The sequence below is a fragment of the Notothenia rossii genome, assembly GCF_949606895.1.
Source record: "Notothenia rossii genome assembly, chromosome: 11".
NCBI lineage: Eukaryota > Metazoa > Chordata > Actinopteri > Perciformes > Nototheniidae > Notothenia > Notothenia rossii.
The window spans coordinates 4,934,901-4,956,451 of record NC_136910.1 but is presented as its reverse complement, the minus strand read 5'-3'; the positions used below and the strand labels follow the sequence as shown (position 1 = coordinate 4,956,451).

The window sequence follows — 21,551 nt, the reverse complement described above, 5'->3', positions numbered from 1 at the left end:
ACCTCTTTGTTCTCCTCATGCATGGAGATGTTACTTTAGGGTTTGTTTTTGTTTAAAAAGAAGGGAAATAGCCTAAGGGTAGATTTATTTCATTTACTCTAGCTGTGAGCTATGAGGACTGTCCTGCAAAAATAAAATAAAAATGCTAATTCAATTAGACATCTTTCAAATAAGATGTTTCAATTTAGAGGCAGCTTTTCCAAAAACTCTTTTTGGGTGTTTTCCCTTTCCTTTAGTGTGTTTTATAGGGTTTAGTGCACTCCATTGGACTCCTTTGTTTACTTCCTGAACATATTGACATCACTATGTAACACATGTGCTTCTATTGGCTAGCGCTCCAACACATTGTATGTGATAGACTAAGGGGCGTGACATCTCTAAGCGGTTGACCAATCACAACAGAGCCGGCCAGCTAACCAATCAGAGCAGACTGGGCTCAGCAGGAGAGGACTCTTTAAAGTAGAGACACTACACACTGATATACACCTTGAAAGAGCATCTATTTCTACCGAATGAATAAGAGGAGACGACACATGTCCTATTACAGCGGGATGACATCATTCAGAAATGGACACCATGATAATGAACAAGTGGTTTGAATGTGTAGAAATATGCATCTGAAAACTTCTTGACACAATAAAAATCCAACACAAATAACTCACCTGAGCCGATGTAAATAAATGAGATCTGTGTATTTTTTTATTTTACAACCCGTTGGCATTTCTGTAATACAGAAAAGATAATCTGGGAGAAAAATAACAACACATTAATGTACAAGAAATCAGACACTTCACATACAGTCCTCGAGAGAGTGGTTTTAGCCATCAGCTGATTAACCTCAGGACGTTTTCAGTATGATGGGACCGTAAAGGAGAATTAAAACACATCTCGTTTCTCATCTGGTTTGGTTCATAACATCCACTTAAAAACACCAGAAACAGCTGTCACAGTAATCTGCAGTTATTATCTTTGTACTTATTTAAAGCAAGGGATAATTTACAGTCTGACATCAGTTTTGAATTTCTCTAAGCACCATTACAAAACTGATTGTACCGATGTTTTGTTTTTCAATTCAGTTTTGTTTTTTGAGGTAAAAAGGAACACAAACAGTGACACGTTACCCTGCAGAAAAGGGCACTGAAGACCACACAAATCCATGCTTAACCCGTGTGTTATTTAAAACGAGTTTTATGGAAAAAGCATGCAGCATGTGAACCATTTGCAGGATCAAATATATAAATAAATAAACAAACAAACACACTAACAAGGTGTGGGGAAACCTTACGATGCTGTTGACCTTGTTGAGAGGTTTAGGATTGATCGGGAGGGCAGTTTAAAGATGGTGGGAGTGATGGAGTCAGGGAAGAAGTTTCACTTTGTTCTTACACACAGTATTAAAGCGTACAAGTCTTTCTGTATATGAAGTAAAGTCTGCAATTGTTCTCTGTAACCTTTTGACAATGTGTACTGTGATAAAAAGACATAATTCGCTAAAAAAAAAAACTTTCTCTCCATGCCTACGTTTCCCAGAATGCCTTTCACCAATCTCTACAAGTCAGCTGGGTCTGCTAGTTGTTGTGCTTGCTGCCGTACCTTGTTGACATTGTATTGTATTATTGTGGCACTTATGGGGCAGACAGAAAGGATATTAAGGAACATGTGCGTCCATCAGTTCATTTGTGCATCCATTATAAACACCTAAATGCCCAGCGAAGTCTAAATAACATATTTTCATGCAGCGTGTGCAACAACATCCTCCAACAAGTGTGTGATCATCTGGCTTAGCTCTAGTAACTTTATCAGCGTGTGTGTCAAAGTGTGTGTGTGTGTGTGTGTGTGTGTGTGTGTGTGTGTGTGTGTGTGTCCAACAGACTGATTTTGAGTTGGTTTTCCCCGTTTGACAGCTGACGGAGCAATCATTAACTCAATTCTTCATCCTTCCCTGTTCCTCCCCCTTCTCCCCTGAAAATCCTCCTCCACATGTTTGCTCTGCGCTCCTCACATCAGCTCCTTCATCCTGTTCAGGGCGGATCCTGCCTGGAACCATTCGATCTGCGTCTCGTTGAAGCTGTGCAGCAGAACGATGGACTCCTCGCTGCCGTCGCTGTGCTTCAACACCGCCGTGACAGGCTGGGGAGAACAAGGAGAAGTTGATGTAAAGAAACTTTTCATGCACAGCTGTAGAAAAGTAACAAACCACTCTCTGTTGTGTCTGTTTACCTTTCCTGGAGCGAAGGTTTTCAGTCCTTGGATGGAGATCTTGTCATCGGGGCAGATCTTGTCGTAGTCCGATGGGTCGCTGAAGGTCAGAGGCAGAACACCCTGCTTCTTCAAGTTAGTTTCTGGAGATAGGAGGGAGACATGTTATTGAGAGGATAAATGGTGAGGCGTAATGCGTTTATTCACATCAAACTTGAAACTTAAAGGGGGCCTATCATGCAAAATGCACTTTTGTACGTCTTTTATCCATGAATATGTGTCCCCGGCGTGTCAGGGAACTCACCAAGTGTCAGAAAACACAACCCTCTCTATTTTCCTCCATACCCAAATCTCTAAAAACGGGGCTGCAACGGAGCGGATTATTATTTTAATTTTTCTGACGTCAGAAAAGGGGTGCTCTGCCTATAGGGCAACTCTCCACCTATCAGGGGAATGAGAGACCGCTCGAAAGCGCTGGAGACACTGTAGTACATATGCCAGGCCTGTAGGTGGCGCTGTAGTCTGCCACAAAAGCAGAATCAGCCCTTGCAAAAACAGGGCTGGAATAGAGTAAATGGAGCGAAATGAGGCATGGCTAAAATGCATGATCTGTTTGGTATTTTGACAAAAAAACTTCACAGACATGTTTTATATAGGTATGGCTCTACGATATATGTTTCAAATATAGCATGATAGGTCCACTTTAAATTAAAGCAGCGGGATCATTTGCGTATGTTTCTTTGCAAGGCTGAATAATCTGGTTTACTACAGTGTAGGGATCGACCGATATGGCTTTTTCAAGGCTGATACCAATACCGAGTAATCAAGGAGACCGATAACCGATATTTGGAACCGATATTAATTTGCTGTAAAATCTGAAAATCTTGGTGTCAAAAGGTAGAATAACACAACTTCTTTGAAATGCCTTTTTATGTTTAATGAACTTTTCAATATCTTAAAATGTTGAAAAGTCACACATCTCCTTTGTAACTGGGAAACTGATAGCCTATCAGATGGGCTGTGGGCGGGACATTGCTCGTGAACAGTGGTGACTGCAGCCAGAGAAACGGCCGCATCAGAGCCAAAGTTGTATCGGCAATTTGATAAAAAAAAGGCCGATACCGATAATCTGTAAAATGCGGAATATCGGCATCGATAATCGGCCCGGCCGATAATCGGTCGACCCCTACTACAGTGTTATACATCTGAAATTACAACATGCTGTGATTTCATAGTAAATAAACGGTTCAATATTTTCCCCCATTATCGTGCCGTACCGTGAATTCTGGCGAAGCTCTTGACGATGATGGCTCTTCCTCCCAGGTGTCGGGGCTCCAGCGCAGCGTGCTCTCTGCTGCTGCCCTCGCCGTAGTTATCGTCTCCGACCACAACCCAGGGCACACCGTTAGCCTACAGGAGGAAAAGACAAACAGTGTTAATCAGATTTATGCTCCTGCTGTAGAAATGTGTTGTTAGGTTTTTGATGTAATGAAACATTCGATGGATTGCACATGGCGCTTCATTTTCCTTTAACTATATTCCCAGCAGCTACTGTGTAGAAAGTATTGTGAGCTTTTGGTTAAGAACCCAAACATTTTCCAATAACGATGGTGATGATGGTGACATATTTGCTTCGACGGGATTTTTCTACATGTTTGCCAATTCTTTTTTGTTTATCAACTACATGATTGATTAAATAATCACTTCCGCTCTAAACGCCATCACCAGTTTTTAGAGAAGCGGTTAATTTATTGAGGGTAAAACAGGAGTTGTACACAATAATATATTTATATTTTGGGGCTGTCAAGTTAATAACACCATTTTTTTTAACGCCAATAATTATTTTAACGTGCGATTAACGCATGTGTATTTGTCCTCGGCCCGCCCCGTAGTTTCAGAGCCCAAAGGCTTGACGTTGTTGTTGTTGTTGTTGGATGGTGGGAGATTATAGCGAGAGATATGGATACAAAAAAAGGTGTTTCAAACGGCAAGCCAAGCACACAGCTGATGCTGACGGTCCCGCTCCTGCCGCTCACTTGCGCTTTAAAGTTTACCGGGGAGACGCCTGGACACAACAGCGATAGCTAAATGGGCGGCTACAGCTTAACATTGTGGAGGACGAGGGGCTGCGTTAGATCATTCGGATCGCATCCAACGTGTCGACTGCACATCACAGCGCATTATTTTGACCCACAGTGGGAACTTCAGTCTCATGCTTTGACTGGTATGAAGACAGAGGAGCGGCCACTGTAAACAGGCCTGTCTGTTTGAGCAACTGGCTCAGGAGAAGGAGAGAGAGAGAGAGAGAGAGAGAGAGAGAGAGAGAGAGAGAGAGAGAGAGGTTCCAGGTTGTTGTATTGAGAATATTCAGGAGAATATTTGTCATTGTTCCAATGCTAATAAACAAACATTTGCATAAAGCATATTTGTTCACTCATATGTTGGTAAGAGTATTAAAAACTTGAAAAATATCCCTCTGAGGTTCATTTAGAACACAAAATGTGCGATTAATTTGTAATTAATCTCGAATAACTATGGACATCATGCGATTAATCACGATTAAATATTTTAATCGACTGACAGCCCTACTATATTTATGTCTGAGAATGAGCCCTCAATTCTAGGTTGGAGACTTTTGAGTTTCAAACAGTAAAAAACGACATCGTTATTCCATAACGAGTAAAAGAGGACCAAAACTAAAAAGTCAAAGAAACGAGACGGTTCATTTCAGAGCATAAATAAAATGCAGAAGTTGGAGAATGACTTAAAGTTTGTGAATCCCACTTTTTAATTATTACAATGCTAAAGGTCAGACTAACTGAGGAGATCAGGAGTGTCTCGTTAAAGATCAGCTTTAGGAGAATAACTAAGTCTCCCTCTGTCTCCCTCACCTTGTAGTGGCGGGCCACGTCAGGGACTCCATCGTATTCCCCCGTCAGGTAGTTCTTCAGCGTGTTGATGGCTTCGTTCTCGCTGTTGACGGCTCCGATCAGCATGTTGTTGGAGATGTTGTCAAGGTGACCGCGAAACTTCAGCCACGGGCCGGCAGCGCTGATGTGATCTGTCGTGCATTTCCCCTTCACCTGCAGAGAAGAAAGAAATTATTAACATATCCCAGTGATATAAATAGAGTAAAAATGCTGCAATCATTATAGTACAACATTTTCTATTAAAATAACGTGGTTTGATTTAACCCTTTGATGTGAACGATCAGACCATTGTGATCATTCAAGTACACTAATGTGAATTTAGAGGGAACACCGCTCATTAATATAAGACATTTTCAGAATGTCCCTTATTATTTAGAAGCGATATTGGTCTTGTGTTTTAGAACAAAATGTTTACTGAATATTGACATGATTGAAATGTATTATTCTGACAGTTCGGACACAGTAGTTTATCAAACTTATGAGTAACTTCATTTACTTTGAACTAAATTATGTTTTTTTACTTATTTCATTTTGGCAGACTGAAACTGATTTATTAAATGATTAAGAAATTGAAATAATGTTCAGAGAAAGGTGGCTTTTATTTTTAAAATCAGTTCAAACAATGTGGGGGATAGTGGAGGCAGATCTATTCAGACCCCAACACGTCTAACTTTGCTTTGTTGCTTCACTTCTTTCCATATCATATATTTCTCTTTAGATACTTCTGCGAGACAAGTGAGACGCTAAAGCCAGTTTTTGAAAATAAGGAGCCCCTCCCCACGCCCCTCTGAGAGACATTTGGTTACAAAGAACTCAATGGTGCTCTAGGAGGAGATTCAGGTGATAAGGGGGGGGGGGGGGGGGGGGGGGGTTACCTTGGTTGCTGATTGGCTAATGGTTATACAAGACAAAACATCGTTATGACATCATAAAGTGGCCAAAATCTGATCAGCTCATTTTCAGACAGGTTTTTATAGAAATGGATCAAAAAGAGAGAGAATCTTTGTTCCTGAAACTTTCAGAGTCTCTTTCCACAGAGGGGACACATGTTGATGTAGAAGAGACATGAAGAAGAGGGGACACATGTTGATTTAGAAGAGACATGAAGAAGAGGGGACACATGTTGATGTAGAAGAGACATGAAGAAGAGGGGACACATGTTGATTTAGAAGAGACATGAAGAAGAGGGGACACATGTTGATTTAGAAGAGACATGAAGAAGAGGGGACACATGTTGATGTAGAAGAGACATGAAGAAGAGGGGACACATGTTGATGTAGAAGAGACATGAGGAAGAGGGGACACATGTTGATGTAGAAGAGACATGAAGAAGAGGGGACACATGTTGATGTAGAAGAGACATGAGGAAGAGGGGACACATGTTGATGTAGAAGAGACATGGAGAAGAGGGGACACATGTTGATGTAGAAGAGACATGAAGAAGAGGGGACACATGTTGATGTAGAGGAGACATGAAGAAGAGGGGACACATGTTGATGTAGAAGAGACATGAAGAAGAGGGGACACATGTTGATGTAGAAGAGACATGAAGAGGAGGGGACACATGTTGATGTAGAAGAGACATGAAGAAGAGGGGACACATGTTGATGTAGAAGAGACATGAGGAAGAGGGGACACATGTTGATGTAGAAGAGACATGAAGAAGAGGGGACACATGTTGATGTAGAAGAGACATGAAGAAGAGGGGACACATGTTGATGTAGAGGAGACATGAAGAAGAGGGGACACATGTTGATGTAGAAGAGACATGAAGAAGAGGGGACACATGTTGATGTAGAAGAGACATGAAGAAGAGGGGACACATGTTGTAGAAGAGACATGAAGAAGAGGGGACACATGTTGATGTAGAAGAGACATGAAGAAGAGGGGACACATGTTGATGTAGAAGAGACATGAAGAAGAGGGGACACATGTTGATGTAGAAGAGACATGAAGAAGAGGGGACACATGTTGATGTAGAAGAGACATGAAGAAGTGGATTTTGCATAATAGGTCCCCTTTAATACATTAACTACAACAGGAGGTGTATTAATTTAAAAAGGCTCTGACCTTGATGAGGATCCTCATGTCCTCGAGGTCTCCTCCGCTCCACTTGTCGAAGGGTGTGAGCAGCTGCAGCCGGTTGCTCTTGGGGCTGACGTCCACCTTCAGGCTGCCTCCGTCGGGGGGGGGGGTGCTGGTAGGTGTCCTGGCCCGGGTCGAAGTCCTTGGCAGGAAGCTCGTCTCCGTAGGGGGGGTCCAGCATGAACTTTTCTCCGTTAGCGGCCGTGAGGTAATCCGTCTCCGGGTCAAAGTTCAATGTGCCGGCGATCGCCATGGCAGTGACAATCTGAGGAGGGAGAATTGGAGATACAAGACATTAAGACTCATAATATTACTTTTAATAAAATGTATTTAGTTTTTTCAAATATCAGTAATAGTAATGATGTTAAAAATATTAAAAAACAAATGAATCAAAGCCCTAAACACACCTCCAGGTCCGGTCTTCTCCAGCTTGATTGTACACAACTAGCAAAGTGTTGAATATCTAGTGATGTAGATTCAAGCAATATTCCAATATGGCCCCTTCATCCTCTCCACACCCACTTTAACTAATCTACGTAATGTATACACATCTATTTGAATAGTCAATGATATTAAGCGCTGTTCCAAACTAATCAACGTGAAGGTGAGTTATGGAAACGTCCAACAGCCTCCCACCGACATTGTTCAACACGCTTTTCCATAAAAACCAGTGTTAATTTTGGCAGCTATTTTTGATTTAGTCAGTCTTTAGACGAAAATGGTTATTATTTTAGTCCTTTTTATCCTTCATAGTTTTAGTCGATGAAAAATCATTACATTTTAATCAAATTTTCGTCAAAATGTTTTCTCTCTTTAAGAGTTAATTAGATGTATCTGAAATTGGAATCAAGGTGACAGTATCAAGTGTTGAAATTCGTAAAGCAACATTTCACTCTCTTAACACTTTACTTTTAACGGTACTACTACTCTTAAAAATCTGTGTGCAGGCCACTGCAGCGTGTCTGTTAGGCCCCGTCCCCCGCACACAGAGGCCCCGCCCCCCGCACACAGAGAAGCCCCGCCACCTGCACACAGAGAGACAGAGAGGCCCCGCCCCCCGCACACAGAGACACAGGGAGATCGCTCTTCTGGAGTGAAGAGAGCGGAAATAACGATATTGCAAGTTAGAATTTTGACAGACAAGACGGAAAATATGCTGCATTTTGAAAGTCCGATAGTCCACCATTAACACCTTAGTCCCGTCTCGTCTCGTCAACGAAAACTAAATATACATTTCGTCATAGTTTTTATTATCAAGAATCTATTTTTAGCTCGTCATCGTCTCGTCTTAGTCGTGTAAAAAAGGTCGTTGACGAACATTTTTCGTCAGTTTTCGTTGAGGAAATGAACACTGATGCAAACATTTACTACCAAACTGGGACATTAAAGACAACACCATTTGATATTATGATAAAGTCACTTACAACAAATGACATTGTAATTTTGAGTTTTTACAGGAACATTGGCAAGAAACAAGCAGCTCACATACTAGTTCAAACGAGTAGAGCCACTAAAGAATTTCTGTTTTAATATTAATTTTTTTTAGGGAGAAGCTGCTAAGAAACTGTGGGAGCAACAGTTCCCTTTGCTTCCAAAGAGAGGGAGGTTTATCCACCACTGTAATTAAACTGATCAGAAGCTTCATTCGGCAGAGAGTGTGACTACAGACAGAGTTTAGGAGGGTGGATTGGAATTGTTCCTTGGTGTGAGTTTACCTCGGGGGAAGTAACAAAGCAGTGAGTTGCGGGGTTAGCATCGTTCCTGGCGGTGAAGTTTCTGTTGAAGGACGTGACGATCGTGTTCTTATCTCCCTTTTTCACATCCTGCCTGAAAGCAAAACAACATTTTAACTTAAAGGTCTCCTATTAGAGATGTCCCGATCCGATCACGTGATCGGGGATCGGAGCCGATCACGTGATTTTCAAAAGATCGGAATCGGGAGAAAAAAATCGGTGATCGGGATTTTTTATTTTTAATACTTTTTTTTATTTTTTTATTCAATGTTACAAAACAAAAATGACCATGTTCAAGTCTTAAAGTCATCCTGAGGCCTTAGTTTTGGTTTAGAAATTACACAACATCATGTATGTGTTGCTTCTTTGGGGCTTGTTCTCAGAGACCTGGTTGCTTATTTCTCTCAAATCTGGCAACAGAGTGGGCGCAGTGTCTAATTGTAAGTAAGTAAGTAAGTAAGTAAAGTTTATTTATATAGCACTTTTCACAGAAAGGATTCACAAAGTGCTTCACAGTGAGATCACGATAAAAAGGAGAATACATGGTGTAAAACAAGGAACACACAGCTACATATACACATCAAAACACAACATCAAAAAATAAAACAAACTGTCAAAAAGAACCTTCACCTTTACTAAAAGTCTGTCTAAACAACAAGGTTTTCAGCTGCTTTTTAAAAGGCTCCACAGAGTTTAAAGTGCGCAAGGAAAGTGGCAGCGCGTTCCACAGTCTGGGGGCCACTGCTTGAAAGGCTCGATCCCCTCTGGTTTTAAAGTGCGTGTGCGGAATGACCAGCAGGCATTGGTCAGAGGATCTAAGAGAACGTGCAGGATTATAAAGTTTCAGCAGCTCAGAAATATAGGCAGGGGCTTGATTATTTAGAGCTCTAAAAGTGAGGACTAGTATTTTAAAATGTATCCTGACACTGACTGGGAGCCAGTGTAGTTCTGCTAAAACTGGTGTGATGTGCGCTCTTTTACTAGTGTGGGTTAAAAGCCTTGCAGCAGAGTTTTGAACAACCTGGAGACGATGAAGATCCTTCTGGCTCAGGCAAGTAAAGAGACTATTGCAGTAGTCTAGGCGGGATGAAATAAAAGCATGAATGATCATCTCTAGTTCCACCTTTGATACTCAGGTTCTCAGCTTTGAGATGTTCCTCAACTGGAAAAAGCAGCTCCTGATCAGTGTTTTAGTGTGTTGTTTAAATGACATGGTTGAATCAAAAACAACACCTAAATTCCGAAGACTTGACTGGGTGGACGAGTCAAGGCTACCCATGTGGTGGCTAATAAGAGGGATCCGGTTTTCTGGAGCAATGATCAGAGTCTCTGTCTTGTCCGAGTTAAGTTGGAGAAAGTTTTCACTTAACCACTGTTTGATGCTCGTCAAGCAGCTAGTTAAGGAGGACAGTTTGTGTAGCTCAGAGTTTTTGAAGGTGCAGTACAGCTGGATATCATCCGCATAAAGATGGTAGGAGACATTTTGGAACTGGCTAATTAGCTGTCCCAGGGGAAGAATATACAATAAAAACAGAATCGGCCCTAAAACCGAGCCCTGTGGTACACCACATGTCAGGTCAGCTGTTTCGGAGAAGAACTCGTTGGAAAACACATTAAAAGTTCTTTCAGTAAGATAAGAATCAAACCATTTTAAAACCAAACCAGCTAACCCTAAATCTTTGAGTCTGTTTCTCATAATGCCATGATCAATAGTGTCGAAAGCAGACGAAAGGTCCAATAAAACCAAAACAGTGTATTCACCAGAGTCGGCTGCCATCATGATGTCACTGGAAACTCGAATAAGGGCAGTTTCCGTGGAGTGATTACTGCGGAAACCGGACTGAAATTTATCCAGGACGTTTTTTCCCTTAAGGAACACTGTAAGTTCCTCTGACACTATTTTTTCTAAGATTTTGGACAGAAAAGGAAGCTTAGAAATTGGCCTATAGTTTTTAGGGTGTGATGGGTCCAGATTTGGCTTTTTAAGTGCAGGTTCAACAACTGCATGTTTAAAAAAGGTTGGAACCACACCAGTTGAAAGTGAAAGATTCATCAAATATACAACAGCGGGGCCGATCAAATTGAAGACTGTTAAAAGCAGATTAGTAGGAATGATGTCAGTAGGAGCTGAGGAGGGTTTCATTTTTAGAAGCAAAGCAGTGATATCCTGGAGAGTCACCGGGTTAAAAGAGGACAACTTGAATGCTTTTTTTCTTTTTTTTCTCTTAATGCATTGCATAAAGATCGGATCGGGAAAAATCGGTATCGGCAAATTGTCAAAATCAAATGATCGGAATCGGATCGGGAGCAAAAAAAGGTGATCGGGACATCCCCATCTCCTATTATACTGTTTTCCATCAATATATCACAGGTCACAGATATATACAGAACATGTCTCTGATTGGCTGAAACACCAAACAGATCATTGCAGCATTACCCATAATCCATAAGATTTTGCATTATAGGTGACCTTTATAAAACACTGGTCAAATCATACTTTTCACACACTAAAAGTCATGGCACCTACCTGTCCCACTGTCCAATGCAGGGTCCGCATGCGTTGGCGAGGACAACACCTCCAACATCTCCCAGGATCTTTGACTACAGGAAGAGAAACACACATTTTAGTCTTTTTATTTACCGAGACCTACATCTTCTCCCTGCTTTCTTTGTGCTCCAACACTCACATATCCGTCTCTTTCGATGGTGGCACGGATCTGCTCGGAGCCGGGGGTGACGGTGAAAATAGCTTTGCACTTCAGACCTTTATCCAAGGCCTGCTTGGCCACAGAGGCGGCGCGGCCCATGTCTTCGTAGCTGGAGTTGGTACAGCTGCCAATCAGACCTTAAAAAGGGGAAAGATGGAATCTCAGAGAACGTCTTGCTAAAAAACAACCAATCATTTGCATGCCTATTGTTGGGAGAATACTGACTGTCCTCTTCCAATATGAGAGCAACATGGTAACAAAGGTAACCAACTGTAGCTGTGAACATGACAGGATGTGTGATTACCTAGAAGAGCATCAGGACTGTTTGAGGCATATGATAGCTATGTGATTAACATGATGATCCAGCCTCTATGGAGAGAGACATATGACAAGCATGATCATTTCTGACGTGGAGCTAATCTGAAGTAAACATTGAATACTGCTTTCTATTCCTCCATCTTGTTACTGTGGAACTCCCTCTCTTGGATATCAGCATGTGAAGGACACTGTTCAGGAACTAGTTGATGCTCTGTATGTGATGACTACTTCCATTCTGGAGAGGATCACAGATACATGGATCCTGAGATTGAAGCTCAAGCTGATGACCAGTGAGATTTTTCTAACACCTATTTTCAAATGTAGAGCGATATGACTAAAGCTTAAGGTCCTTACCAACTTTAACCTCCATTGGCCAGCCGTGCTTCTCAGCCGCTGCTCCGATTTCAGACACAGGGTGAGCCAGGTCGGGGGTGAAGGGCCCGTTGATGTGGGGCTTCAGCTGCAGAACGGAGCAACACAACATTCAAGATACTCATTCTCAGATAAACCTCACTCTGTAATTGGAAGTTATGAAGAGAACCTCTCCCTCAAACATTCTGCAGCAGATTGTGGCCGTTATGTTTAATTGTAAGGGTGAGGGTGCAACGTGTATTTTAGAGACGTAGAGAAGCCTTCCAGCGCTGGTTACAGACACACAGAAGAATCATGTTTCCACCAAGAACTGGATCTAACAACTGATGAGGTCATTATTTTACAGAACGAAGTGAAAGTAGTGAACAAAACTCACTTTTTTTTTTACTAGTTTCTTGTTATTTTACACATTAAATATTATAAAACAATCTAGTTTATTTTAGCAAAATATAAAAAAACTACAAGGTAGATCAAATGTTCTGTGGTAAAGTCTGGTTTCCCCTCACATCTTGTGTTAAATGATTCCTGGTCAGAGCCCTTTCTTTGATGTCTCTCCCTTCATGTATTTCATGTTCCTGCTCTACACTTTGAAGTATCCAATGAAAGCTGAGAGATCATAAAAAAGGAAAAGAAACAAGGACAGACCTCGTCCAGATTGAGCTCGATGAGCTCGTCGTACTCGCAGCCTTCATCAGGAACCAACAGGTCGGCGTATTGATCGGCCACAGCAGCGATATCTGCGAAGAAACAATTTTGTTTAGAATCAGTATTACCATATAATATAATACTCTTTGGAATTCATTTTCATTCATAACTTAAGTTTTATTCTATTTCTGAAAAATTAGCATTGCAACTTAAGAAACTAAACTGATCTATGTGTGCCCTGAACATTTCAATAAACAAAACTGTGGGGAAATAAAATAAATACACATATTGTATGACTGAAAGCCCTAAACACACCCCCCCGTCCGGTCTTCTCCAGGTACGTCTTCATGCGGTGGTTGTAGGGGAACACTGAGGTCGTGGCTCCGATCTCTGCTCCCATGTTGCAGATGGTGGCCATTCCTGAACACAATCAAAACAGATGAATATTAAACATAGAAAGACATGGCTAAAGAAACTAAGTTATACAATTGTAATAAAGTGTGTAACCGACCCTGCTCTGCTAAAGATGTCACTCCTTGGGTAAAATGCTTTTATTTATTTATTAAAAGGTGGGGTAGGTAATTTTGGAGAAACCAGCTCGAGTGCGCTAGAATTTGAAAATACACAGCCGGAAAAAAATCTGCCACTTCCTTACAGAGCCCCTCCTCCAACACACACGAACGCGCACATGACCAATGAGGGCACGAGGTAAATTTGTGCACAGATGGAAGGCTGACAGGCAGGTAGGCCATCCAGTTACTTTAGCCGGGCCGGCTCAGATGATTGGTCGTGCTTTTTACAGTACCACGGCTTCCACAGATTTTTATGGATTTATTGTCAAAGCACTTCAGATATTCATTGCTATCGGGATGTTAAGAGCATTCCATGGAATATAACAAAAAGTGTTTCTGAAGTGAATTACCTACCCCACCTTTAAATATTATTAATTTATTTTTTATAATTATCTTATTTATTTCCTTATTTTAACTTGCAACTGTTTTACTTTATTTTATTTCATATTCTGTTTTACCATATTATTATTTGTCATTTGAATGGAAAAGTCCTATGTCCGGATATTTCTTGATTTCTAAAAATGAAAATAAACAGTTAAAAAAAAAAAAAAAAAACCTCACCAGTGCAGGAGATGGAGTCGACTCCTGGCCCGTGGTATTCAACGATGGCTCCTGTTCCTCCCTTCACGGTCAGGATGCCGGCCACCTTCAGGATGACGTCTTTAGGAGACGTCCAGCCTGAGAGGGAACCCGTCAACTTCACACCAATCACCTGAGAGGCAGAGACGGGGAGTTGGTTAGGAGGTCCAATAAGACGCAGACACATGCACAAATTATTGCTCTTTTTGCCCCCATTATGTAAGAGACAATAGTCCTTTCTGATTATACATCGTTAAGGAATGAATTGTCCACTAATATAGGATTTGTTGAAGGTTTACCATAGGTGCTGGACTTTTTCTTCCTCATTCATTACTTCAACCACATCCTGTCTCTTTCCTTTCCTTCCAATCATAATGTGTGCTTTTCTTTGGGCATCGATCTGTAGTTGAATTATGTAAAATTCCCAGAGCCTGCCAGTGAACCGGCAAGAGTCCATGCGTCTTGTCATTTTCTGAACATGAGTGTGCATGTAAACCTTGTATAAGACAACTGACATTGCTTTCTGCTAACCTTCGGGCACTTGAGCTCCCAGGCGATTCCTGCCATGACGTCGACAGCGTCTGCTCCTCCGACTCCGATGCAGATGGAGCCGAGTCCACCGCCGTTTGGTGTGTGGGAATCTGTGCCGATGAGCATCACTCCTGGGTAGGCGTAGTTCTCCAGGATGATCTGTTTTATATCAAATCTTAAAGTTAGCGTGCTAATTGAATTACCGTGGCCTCAATGTTTGTCATTCTGGAAATGTTTAACAAACTTAAGGAAACTTAATACCTGATGGATAATTCCAGAGCCTGGTTTCCAGAAGCCGACTCCGTACTTTGCTCCAGCGCTGGACAGGAAGTTGTAGACCTCCTCGTTGATTTCCTAACACGACAACCATGGTGATAACTCTGGTTAATATATGGAAGCCCATTCACTTCAGTAATAGAAGAAAAAAACAGATACAAAATGTAATTCAGTCTATTAATAGCCGCTTTCACACCAAGTACTTTGCTGTATTTAGTTCCCAGCACTTAGTTCCCAGCACCTAGTTCCCCTATGGAACTAAAGAGCAGATCGCGTTCACACCGGAATAAGTTCCTGAGGGAAGATTACGCAAATGAAGCTGCTGACGTCACTTCTTCTTCTGCTTTGGGTTTACTGGCAGGCTGCAAACCACTTCACGGCGTATACTGCCTCCCGAAGTCCCCGGCCGGAAGTCCCCGGAGTTGGGGACTGGCTTCAGTAGAAGCTGCTGGGACTCCCAGCAGCTTCTACTGAAGTAAATCGCCAGAACGCCGACACCTCTTCATCTCCACTGCTCCCATGTTTTCTTTTGTGTTGCCATAAGTTATTCTCTCTCCGTTGGTGCGCGGGGGTAATGCTAATGCTAATAATGCTAATGCCAGCAAATACAATGGCGGCTTCACAAAACGTTTCCAAGTTTTACGGGGCGTGGTTTGCAATTCGCCCAGCCAATCAGAAATTGGAACTTTTTTTTTTCTTGTATCAGAGTATCTATTTTGGAGAAAGTTCATAGCTAATCTGTAATATTATTATAATTTGTAAGTCTCATTATTTTGAGATGCTAAGTCCTTATTACGAGATGCTAAGATATTATTTTGAGAAAGTCTCATTCTAATGACTAACTGAATCTTCTTTATTTCAAACAAATGAGCAGAAATGAGCTGTGAAGTCACATCATAGGAGTACAAATACTGGTTTAAAATACATATACTTAAGAGGTCCCTCACCTTTGCCCTGGCCAGATCCTTCTCCCCTCCGGTCTGGGCCTCGATCAGGTGGTCGCAGTGGATGGTGGAGGGCACGGCCACCCTGGGCAGGCCGCTGCTGATGAACTGCAGCATGGCCATCTGGGCCGTGGCGTCCTGCATGGCCACGCGGTCGGGCCGCAGACGCAGGTACGTGCGCCCGCGGTCGATCTCCTGATTCTTGGGGTCATCGAGATGGCCGTACACGATCTTCTCTGACAGGGTGAGGGGCCGGTTGAGTCTGGAGAAGAGATATTAAATCACATTTAGTTTATTGACATTTTTGTTTTAGCTGACTGGTTTTCTATTTATTTATTTATTTGTTGTTTGTCTGTTTTTGTTTGTCTTCTGTCTGTGGGATTTTGTTTGCCCTGGTGTTAAGCAGTATTTACATTGTTACTCTACCTATTTCTCTATAAAGTGAAGATTTGTTTACCTACTTTTTATACATGCTCTGATAGAATAAATGTATGCTGTTGAAAAAAACCAATAAACTAAGTTTAAAAAAGAAAAGAAAAAAGTGAGTTTTTTTTTTTATTATTCACTTGTTTTTAAATCTAAGTTTTCTTTTTTATTATTAGTTACTTTTTTTCTTCTACAAATTAGATAGCAGCTAAAGAATAAAGTAGTGAGAATCTGGGGGTCACCGTCAGGCTGACTATCAAGAGCTTATAACGCTACAACTTTGGTGAAAAACTATGGTGTTCAAGGACAGACAAACACCAGACATCAAACAATCACACAGAGAAAGGAGTGTTTGGAAGAGACTGCGAGTTGAACCAGAGCAAATAAATATCAGATTAGGAGCAGACTGACCTCGATCGCACAATGTCAATGTTGGATTGGAGCCGCTCGTAGTTGATGAAGGAAGTGGGCTCAAAGCGACTCATAGACACTTTGGCGTTGGCTCTGTACGCTGCAGATATATGCAGGCGCCGCGCACCATTACCCAGCACCAGCTGAAGACAGGAACAACAAGAAAAACACAAGGATGAGCAAATCAATCATTCAAGGTAATTCAAGAGTCAAAACATACATTGGAAATCTAATTATGGGTTCATTCACAAAAAGAAATAGGCTGGTTAAAGTACTTTATATTTAGGTTATGTGGTATTTTTACGAGTTGGGATGCTCAGATTTAGTTTAACTTATGTATTACTGGAGTTTTTTCTATGGCTCTGGTTTTCCACAACACCATACAAGGCCAGCTAAAAACAGTAATTCAGTACAATGTCATTACCTAGACAACATGTCATTTCCCAAGCCTATAAGCACATTGCTTATTATGTCGATTTCAGTAGAGAGTGATCTGCTTTTCTGGTATCTTTCTCCTACATTATCCAGCTCAATTTAGAAATTAAACTCAGGTAGACTATCCCTCAATTAGACCTCCAATTGATTCAGATATAAGAAGATTTAAACACCTAGTCATTATTGTGTTAGGTGTAATAAAACAAGTCAAATCTTAACAGTAAACTGCTGGCTGGACATACGGATGAAGAAGTACTCAGATCTTGTACTTAGGTAAAAGTAGAAGTAGGAATACTGTCACAAGTAAAAGTCCTGCATTCAAAATGTTACTCAAGTACAAAAGTATCAGCATCAAATCCCATTTGAAAATCATACATCAAAAGGGCAGCTAGTTTTAATCACTTTACATGTTGTATTTAAATACATTTTTTTGTAAATGCACAGCTCTGCATATGACACACCCTGTTGACACATCATGCTGAATGAGAAAACCTTTCCAATAGAGCATGTGCAACTACATAAAAAAAGAGAAACTCTTTGTTTGATATAAAAATCTGTACATTAAAATATACATGTTGTCTTTTTTCACATGTTGCTCCCCTGAGTGCCTGCTGAGAGCTCTAACCTTGCGGTTAACCTTGCTATTTAAACCCTAAACTCAATTTATCGATCTAACCTAGCTGTGAACCTATAAGATCTGTTAGTGAAGATGGTAATTTAATACAAACAGAGGCATTAGCTGTTTTTTTATTAGGCTGGTTTTGGTTGTTTTCCATTGAGGACACGGTGACCTGGGCAACCAACCGGTGACCGTTACTCTCTCATTTACCCTTACAAATCCCTCTAACAGCTTTAAAAAGGCCAGGTAACCACTACAATTAATACAATACATTTTAGATAGTAAGTGACATCCTTAAATGGCTTATGATTATGGTTGAATTTGCTAATTTTCCTCTCTTACCTGGAGCCGGGCGGCAGTTAGACAGTAGGTTGCCATTTTGTTCACTGACAAAGATGTGACGGCCGGTTGTGACGTCACAGCTTTGTAAACCGGCGGTCTCGCAGGTCCTTAACGGGGGAAAAAAGAAATTCTAGTTTAGTAATTAATTTACATTATTTACAACATTTAATTTAGACGTAGAATCGACTCAATGACTTAATATTATTTTAATATTTGAAATAATACAAATAATAACATTTGATTCATGCAATATAGAATTGTAATGTTGGATTAAGTTGTATAGACCTGTAAGGATGTGGATCGTTTTAATGTTTTAACATTTTTAATTTAGAAAATAAATATTTTAGGCACATCAATATTTGAATGACATCAATCATTATCCTATTATTTAAAAAAGGAAAAAAGTATATATAATAAGTAAGATATTATTAATAATCTTTGTCATGTATCTATATTGCAGCCGCTAGGTGGCAGTCATGAAAAGTTCCCACACTCAGTTCCCCGATCAAAGGTGGAAGTTGAACCAGCAGCGCTATCCTTACGTTTCTTACGTTAGACCACAATGGCTAAACATCATCCAGATTTGATTTTTTGCCGAAAACAAGCCGGTGTCGGTATGTTAAAACCTCTTTAATTTCATGCACTGTCTTACGTTTGTATCTGTGTTGAAGCCTGGTGGCTTATATTGTTGTTAAACTCGTGCTAGCTTCCATGCTAACAGTAACAGCATGGATTTCATTGAAAGAACGTTAGCAATAATGTTAGCTTTAAAACTTCTACCTCACTAATATTAATGTTTTTGTTACAGTTATGACTTCAGTGTAGTTAATAACGAATTTTACTGTAATTATGTGTAAAGAATACTCACTCTAATCCAACAAAGTGATGTGAACTAAGTCTAACCCTGACTGTCTCTGCTTTTATTCCACAGCTATTGGGAGACTTTGTGAAAAATGTAAGTGTTTCCTCCTTTAGTTAATTTCATAATTAAATCTTTTTTCTAAGCGTATGGTACATATTTAAGTATGCTGTCATATTTGTCCTCACTTGTGTAACTGTTAAAGTAACGTAAGTTCTACATTTGTTGAGAGAATTCACCTATAAAGCTGAAAACAGACTTCTAGATTCCTGTATTATGCAATTAATTACTTGAATATTAAATAAATTATCTATCAATGAACCTTTAAATAACATTAACAACAACAAGTCATCATTACTGTTGTGTCAAACCAATTCATAGCTTATTACGCATACCCTTTTTTACATTGCATTTGTGTTCTTTATATTCATTTTTAAGTGATTATTTTGATGCACTGATTCATTTTTATCGTAAAGTTTCTCATTATTTTTATGTATTAAGAGAAAGTTGTCAATAACCACAATTATTTCCTTTTTCATCACAAAGCTATAATTGTATTTCTGTAATCATTGTAATTAAATACATCTGCATTTAATGTAACATTCATTTAGTTGCTGTTTCCACAATGGCAAAGGATGTGTTATTCTTGAAATACTATTATTCTTGAAAGTTATTATTTGTTGTTGTTACAAAAAAATTCCTTACTTCAAAAGTTGAGCAATGTTCTACTTTTGAAGCTTTGGCGGAAGCGTCAGCCAATCGAATCATATGCCAGTACAAGCTCTAGCCAATCAAACCGCGTGCTTGTGGGCGGGAGATTCATGTGATTGGTTGTTGGTCGAGCTTCAGACACGCCCGCCGGCAAGCTTCAACGCACGCCGCCGTGTGTAGGGGCCGTTATATGTAACACTTCCTGTCTCTGCTCCTCCTCTCAGGTGACGGTAAATGTGTGATCTGTGATTCCTACGTGAGGCCGTGCACGCTGGTGAGGATCTGTGATGAGTGTAACTACGGCTCCTATCAGGGGCGCTGCGTCATCTGTGGAGGGCCCGGGGTGTCCGACGCCTACTACTGCAAAGAGTGCACCATCCAGGAGAAAGATGTGAGTGTCTCCTTTAAAAACACTTTACTTGTTCTTTATCTGTTCTCTAAATAAGGTTGTATTCAAGCCATGTTTGATAGATGGATATGTGACACAATTACTGGACATAAAATACACTGTTTTCACACACACATGTAAATAATATGTACACATGACCAAATATGTATATATGTTCATTTTAATTAATTTGTAATTTTATAGTTTTATCATTTACATTTCTTTGATTTTATCCCTCATTTTATTAAACTGTGTCAATATGTGCGGTCCTGTTTTTCATCTTTACCCTGTTGCTGTTAAACTACTGGATTTCCCCACGGGGATTAATAGAATAGAATGGGAGGGATGAAACCCTCTTTGATGGTCTCACATGCAGAGCACACAGCACACACAGGGTGTTTCTCAATGTCGAGTACGCTTGCTTGGTAGCACAGGTCTTCTGAGTCAGAAGCGAGGCAAGAATCCTTCCTGGCATTCGGAAAACGAAGAGTGGAACAGACTAGCAAGTGTGCAGGTGTGCGTCATATGAGAGGCCCCGCCTTACATTTTCCGCCACAGATTTGGGGAAATTGGTCCGTGCGCAAAGCATTATGGGGATTTTAAGACCGCGGAGTCTACACATGTGCAGCCTCGAAATTTCTCCAAACAAAGTACGCCGGGCTCGGTAGAATTCCAAGTATGCTGGACATTGGAACAGTCCTTCGGCGGGACTCGATGACGTAGTATGCTTGAAATAGTGGCTCTGGAGCAGCTTTACTCGAGATTGAGAAACACACAGTGACATGTGTTCTCTGCTTTTAACCCATCCTAGCACCAGGAGTTTTGTACTAGGAGCAGTGGGCAGCTATTGAACAGCGCCCGGGGAGCAATGGGGGGGAAGGGGGAGGTCCGGTGCTTTGCTCAAGGGCACCACGGCAGGGCAGGAGGTGAACTGGTACCTCTCCAAGTAGCACTCCACACTCTATATTTAGGTCTGTTCGGGGACTTGAACCGGCGACCCTACGGCTCCCAGTCCAAGCCCCTACTGACTGAGCCACTGCCGGACAATAATAATAATAAAAGTCCATCTTATCTCATATAGATAGATTATTTATTGATTCCAAATTGGGAAATTGTTGAGTTACAGCACATGTGAGAGCTTTGTTACCCTGCAATGGTTAATGGTGGACTTTTACGGAGCAGCTGGAAAGATGTTCTAAACTGTCTTGTTCTGTTTCCTTCACAGCGAGACGGCTGTCCTAAGATTGTGAACTTGGGCAGCTCGAAGACAGATCTGTTTTATGAACGGAAGAAGTACGGCTTCAAGAAGAGGTGAAGAACCCAAGACCCCGCCCGTCCAGTCCGTGTTTTAGTTTTTCAGCTTTTGCAGAATTTTTTTCATCTTCAAGAAACGTTTTTTTTTTTGATTTGTCAATAAAACTCTGTTTTATATTTCTGTCTTTGAGTCTCTCTGTTTTTAATGTTATCA

The 21,551-nt window shown here is 40.9% G+C and overlaps 2 protein-coding genes across 2 annotated transcripts; one reads left to right on the top strand and one right to left on the bottom strand.

The window, feature by feature from the left end:
- Positions 1–673: 673 nt before the first annotated feature.
- aco2 (aconitase 2, mitochondrial) lies at positions 674–18,226 on the bottom strand. The gene is given in 18 exon segments (XM_079660578.1): positions 674–2,130; positions 2,221–2,342; positions 3,477–3,609; positions 5,091–5,282; positions 7,200–7,322; positions 7,324–7,479; positions 8,930–9,041; positions 11,475–11,548; positions 11,635–11,792; positions 12,328–12,433; positions 12,991–13,082; positions 13,306–13,410; positions 14,124–14,274; positions 14,673–14,831; positions 14,934–15,026; positions 15,896–16,154; positions 16,730–16,872; positions 18,126–18,226. Coding segments are annotated over 18 exon segments (2,346 nt in total). The 5' UTR covers positions 18,162–18,226; the 3' UTR covers positions 674–1,998.
- A 375-nt stretch (positions 18,227–18,601) lies between these two features.
- On the top strand, positions 18,602–21,514 carry phf5a (PHD finger protein 5A). The gene is made up of 4 exons (XM_079660856.1): positions 18,602–18,739; positions 19,057–19,080; positions 19,920–20,086; positions 21,309–21,514. The coding sequence occupies exons 1-4, from the start codon at positions 18,688–18,690 to the stop codon at positions 21,396–21,398; spliced, it is 333 nt and encodes a 110-aa protein (XP_079516982.1). The 5' UTR covers positions 18,602–18,687; the 3' UTR covers positions 21,399–21,514.
- The last annotated feature ends 37 nt before the right edge of the window (positions 21,515–21,551 follow it).